The sequence below is a fragment of the Antedon mediterranea genome, chromosome 5 (genome assembly GCF_964355755.1).
Source record: "Antedon mediterranea chromosome 5, ecAntMedi1.1, whole genome shotgun sequence".
Taxonomy (NCBI): Eukaryota; Metazoa; Echinodermata; class Crinoidea; order Comatulida; family Antedonidae; genus Antedon; species Antedon mediterranea.
Genome location: NC_092674.1, coordinates 11,366,272 through 11,372,426, shown reverse-complemented (window position 1 = coordinate 11,372,426; position 6,155 = coordinate 11,366,272). Strand labels below are relative to the sequence as shown.

Here is a 6,155-nt window from a genome sequence, read left to right as displayed (position 1 = left end):
AGTGTGATATGATAGTTAAAGTTGCTGGTTGTTGGGGACATTGTTAATTCAAAAATAAATGCATAGACTAACTACAACACTCCGGGTGTAGTCAATTATATACTTTAGCCGGGACACAGTAGGAAATCTTTAACCATGGTACATCAAGTATTTAGTTTACTTATAGCCTTAATATAATGTGCATAGGATCTGGGAGTACAACTAAACGGCTTGCTCCCCTATACTCAAGCTTAAATCATCGTCGGGTGGAAAACCAATATATTGTGAAGTTACAGGTAATAACAATTCATTAATAATATGTAGAATTTGTTGTACATTTATATGCAGATCTACATATTGTGTAGCTTCCTATCAGAGTGAAATTTAGTTTCAAACACATGCTTCTTGTGATTCTATATATAACGCAGTTTGTAATAAGTAAAAGCAAGGCAATCTAACAACAGGACACTGGGCTCGCCTTGCCAAGATAGGAACTTGTAATCAGTACTTTGATCTTATGTCTGGCTGCAACAAATACCAACAGTACTGTACTATGTACTATGTACATACTTCGAACATGCGCGGTGTCTGGTAAGGGGTGTGGAACTGATCATGTGGAGCCACAGATACCCCTTTCATCTCCGGAGCTCAGCATCCTGTTGGGTGGCCTTGATAAAAGGATAGGTCTATGGTACTCACAGTAAAGTGGATATGCTATTAAAGTTACGTAATGAAGGCATGAAATATAAGCAAAACTAAAAAATCAATCATTGGATCGTTAAATTTATTATAGGCCTAGCATAGTTTTGACAAAGAAATTGCCCAATGTATCAAGAAATATATTACAAATTTACGTGATATACGCAATACCAGCTTTTGACACTAGGTCTCATTATTGTATTCTATTCATCAGTCTCAAAATTATTATATATTGAATAAATGACTAGTATTCATATATCATCTTATTCTAATGGTTTTCCTTCATATTAATTAATTTAATTCGACTAGCAATTTGTTAGCAAACCAGCTTGTTTGGTAATGAGATTCCATCCTTATTGCCTTTCTGGTTTTGTTATTCATGTTCAGTTTGTGTTGCAGGTAGCAGGTATGAATCCAATTAAGATTATTATTATAATAATGAATACACAATTACTAATGAATTATATCTTGTGTGTTATTACAATCAACTTTCCCAATACCGGATTGTCTGAAAACTGGAAACTCTCCCAAAACCAAACTTTTTTTAGGTCTAAAATGTCCTAAATTAACTTTTACCATTAGAAAGACATTCCAAATACAAGACTTTTCAGAAAAGGTGTCTGGTATTGGGAGAGTTGACTGTATATCATTTCTTATTTTTATTATTAATATATAGAATAACGTTGATGCAGAAATTTTCCTAAACAATGTAAAATCAATATTCAAGGCACTGCGCTACAACGACTGTCAAATCTCATTGAGTTATAATACGATTTTGAAAGGATTTCTTGCTAACATGAATTCTGATGCTCTTAAGATGGTAGGTACAGTCTACAAATTATCATGCTCTATTAACGTGATCAACCACTTCCTCTTTCGTGATGTTATAGCCGTAGAAACATCTCATAGTAAACTCAGAGAGTTGTAAACTTATTTTAAAACTCTCTGGTAAAAAAGTAACTCTTAATTCTTAACAATGTATAATCTGTCTGTTGCTTGCTTTAAAAGTATAATTTAATTTTGGAAACTGTACGCAAAACATTGGATGCACTTCTTGACATGATATTGCAGGTACGAGAACTCACGTTGGTCACTCATGTTGAGGTGGACAGTGAGTTTTTAATTTCAAACGTGGCATCTTGGGGACTGGATCGCATTGATCAGCGTAACCTACCACTTGATAATCAATATACACCTTCAGGTAAGAAATTAATTTAGACTGTTACCGTATATACATATGTGACATTGTATCATAGAATTGGCCTATGATACTGGGGTCACATACAAATTATAGATGCAATACCAGGAATACTCTATGCAATGTTACTCTCAAGATAATTTCTGAAATATTCACATTTTTAGGAACTGGAGAAGGAGTAAATATATACATAATTGACACTGGTATCTTAGCCACTCATGTCGACTTCGAGGATAGAGCTGAAGCAGCGTATGATGCGTTAGACGGTGATGTACGTTTTTTAAATTTATTGAGTTATCTTCCCCCTATCACATTAAACATTTTAAGAATGAAATTTGATGATAATAATATTTCAAAACATTCATTAAGCTCTGTCTGCACTATCAATCTTTATGTGAGAAAAAAAATGTGATGTGCCCATATATGGACATAGTGATGTCATATCACTACCATATTTGGGCATATCACTACCAAATTTAGGAACATAACACTAGTTTGATTGTGCAGACAGAGCTGAATAAGTAAAATCCGAATATAAATAGTTGTGAATTTCTTAAAGGGTGTAGATTGCAATGGACATGGAACCCATGCTGCCGGGACTGCTGGTGGGAAGACGTATGGTGTGGCCAAAAAAGTGAACATTCATGGGGTTCGAGTGTTGAATTGCCAGGGAGTTGGACTGACGTCTGATGTTTTAGAAGGTAGCTCAATTTCAGGCTCTCCTATCCAATAGGCTGTTCTTTTATTGTTACCGTTCTTGTAGCCGTTTTCTTCTGAAGAAAAATGGCCGCCATTGACGGATACTTAGTATCAGTTGATTTCACTGCTGGTGTACTCAAGATCTACGATTATGCCATGCTATACAGTTTTGATTTTTTGATTTATATAACATTGAGAATAAGAATAATAGATCCTCTTTATTAGAAAGACCTTCTCCTGCAGTTTAACAAAAATTGAATGTTGATTTTATTTTAAAGGAATGGATTGGGTTGCGGCAAATGCCCAAAAACCTGCTGTTGCTTCAATATGTCGATAGGCGGTGGATACTCCATATCACTTAATACCGCAGTCGGCGGATTATATGACATGGGTATACTGTTAGTGGCAGCATCTGGAAACGAACAAATTGATGCATGTAATACGTCACCGGCATCCGCGGAAGAGGTAATGATTCCATCAACAACATAAACACAAATAAGGCACAATAAACACGAAACTGCAGCGTACATTCCCCCTTAATAAAGGTGTCCGTTGAATGAAGAAATCTTTGTATGTTTAATGAGACGCAAATAAAACGACCTCTACTGTCTACCCATTCTTTATCTCCAGATATGGCATAATATGCCCAGTATCATGCAAAATATATAATACAGTGTCACATATGTAACACATGGCGCCTGGACTATGTTATGGTTAGCCTTATGGCCCATGGTACATATGTAAGACTGTATCACAGAATCTGCCTATGATACTGGTGTCACATACACATGCGTGACACTGTATCACACAATTTGTCTATGATACTGGGAAAATTATACATCCCAGTACCTTCGATACAGTATCAAACTGTGGCCTTTGATATCTTAATCTATTCTTAGGCATTCGGTGTTAGTGCTTCAGACAATTCTGACAATTGGGCAAGCTTTTCTAATACTGGAAGCTGCGTTGATCTGATTGCTCCTGGAGTTGACATTACTAGTGCATATATTGGCTCAAACACAGCAACGGCCGTTGCCTCTGGAACTTCCATGGCTTGTCCACACGTTTCTGGTAAGTATAGTTGATTAACAAAAAAGTAGCAGTTCTACTGTAAAGCTGTCTACTCTATCAAACTTTATGTGTATGGACATGATGATGTCTGTATCACTATGATGTATCACTACCATATCTGGACATGTCACTACTGTATTTGGGCACATCACACTTTTGTTGTCAAACTAGTTTGATAGTGTAGACAGAGCTTAAAAGTAAGAGGAAAGCATCCAAAATATATTAAACAATTATGTTTTATTATTGACAGGAGCAGCATGCATATTACTGCAACTAGAACCAAACTTGAGTGTGGATCAACTTAGAGAAAAACTAATAAGCACAAGTACAAAAGATGTCATTAACAACGTACCTTTAAATACTGTTAACCAACTCCTTTATGTTGGACAGTCTTAAGCCTTGTCTAAACCACCACACTGTATGCGACAACAAAATGTGATGTGCCCATATTTGGACATGATGTCATATCACTCCCATATTTGGGCACGTCACACTTTTTTTGTCAAAACTAGTTTGATAGTGTAGACAGAGCTTTAGTCACAGACAAAACTCTACAAGTTAAGGAATGTGCACATTTTGAATTTAGTTTGGTTATTGTTGTGGTGGGCTTATTCATCCAATAAAAATACCGAAAATGTTATTGCATACAGTTTGTAGTAATGGAATAAAATAAAAGAAAATTAAGTATTATTAACCTTCTAATTAAAATCCTAGGGATTTATGGACATTTTGACTGTAAATTAATTACAATTTACAGTATATTTAATTGAAATACCTTGAATTAAATTGAAATATAGAATTTAGTCTAAATGATATATGAATTAAACTATAGTAAACAAATACTAAAGTTGATTTTTGTTTGAAATTGTTTTCTTATTATATTCAAATTTAACCAACAATAAAATATAAATAACCTTCTTTGCCAAAGCAAATGTTTCGAGTCCTGCTGAAGTGATTTTATTTAGGTTACATACCAGTAAGTTATTGACAAAAAACACAATCGATCAACATCAAAATTAAGAGTCTATATTTAATTGTCACTTCGGAAAACGTGGTTCACAGTATTTTATTTTTGTTTTTTTGAGTCATTCAAAAATCAAATGGCACAAAATTAAACAGAACAAAAAAAATATCTTATAGTTTAATGTTATTTTAATAAACTTAAAAAACTAAATTTTATCATAAATACATTATTATAATAATTTACCAGATTTTATGTTTTGTTTATTTGGAGATAAGAGTATAATAAATCCCAGTGACTATGATAAATACAGAGGCTCTGGAAAATACATTTCTTGGTACCATTCTCATACTCCTAAAGAGCAATATACAGTGAATTGCATATTTATATGCAATAAGTAGCAAAATATTATTAAATGTAAATATATACGACTCATAATATAAAGATAATTACCCTCCGTTTACAAAATCAATCAATTGCTTTCTTCTTAAATCAAATTCGTAATCGATCACTTTAGGAAAATCCCTTGTAAAGTTTGATTCTCACTAGGACGCAACGCAGTGAAATGACCAATCACAATAAAATAATTTGAATGATCATGATTGGTCAAATTACTTTTATCCTTGTGGGAACCAAGCTTATTGTATGCGTATAAGGGAATTCCCCATATGTACAATAAAACAATGAAAAAACTTGTTTCTACCTTTAAAGGGGAATTCTGGGTTTCAAATTCATATTGCTTAATATACAATATAAGGATTTATAATTATATTTATAATAACACCCTATATTTTCAGAAAAGGGTGAATCAGGTTTTGTAACAAATTGGTGTTACAGGACCTATTGTTAAAAATATAAATTGTAAACTCGGAGCTACCCTTTAAGATATTTATTTGACTCAATAGATGTATTTAACTTACACTAAAAAACACCTTGCAGTGATCTGCTCCCACTGTTGGCATATATACAGCAAGGAGTTTGAGGAGCTAGATCTGCTGATTATCTGCTCAAAACAGCCCAGTCAAATACTCATCAGTTAACACCTCTGCTTTTTAAATTTTGTGTTTAACACTCCTATTCAAAGTATTTTGGTTGCAACGTACTAAACTGTGACCAAGTGATATTTATGCGTGGTTCCCACTAGAGACGCAACACGAAACGTATGGGATTTAACCAGTTACAGGCGATAAATTATTTGATGACAATGTGTAGCTTATCATTGGTCAACTCGCTTGCGTTGCATCCTAGTGGGAACCAAGCTTTACTCTCACTTTTATCAGATGTTAATTTTGGTAGTGGTATCACACACTATGCTCATGAAATTGTGACGAGTCAAAAAAAAAAAAAAATTTATAATATCTTTAAATTGAAGTGTGCCACGAAGTCACCCCATGGCAGGAAAAGTATCAAATTAAAAAATACATATATTTGTATAATTTGTTGTACATACTACTAAAACAACAAATCTAAGGTCAAAAGATCAAAGTTCAATAATTGACCTTTTAACCTTAGAATTCTCTATACCAATGATCACAGACATAATGGAAT

The 6,155-nt window shown here is 33.7% G+C and overlaps 1 protein-coding gene across 1 annotated transcript; it reads left to right on the top strand.

Moving 5' to 3' along the window:
- Nucleotides 1–1,422: 1,422 nt before the first annotated feature.
- On the top strand, nucleotides 1,423–4,245 carry LOC140048589 (aqualysin-1-like). Its single transcript, XM_072093343.1, is given in 8 exon segments — nucleotides 1,423–1,498; nucleotides 1,750–1,879; nucleotides 2,041–2,147; nucleotides 2,436–2,577; nucleotides 2,854–2,900; nucleotides 2,903–3,040; nucleotides 3,475–3,646; nucleotides 3,897–4,245. Coding segments are annotated over 8 exon segments (906 nt in total). The 5' UTR covers nucleotides 1,423–1,474; the 3' UTR covers nucleotides 4,043–4,245.
- The last annotated feature ends 1,910 nt before the right edge of the window (nucleotides 4,246–6,155 follow it).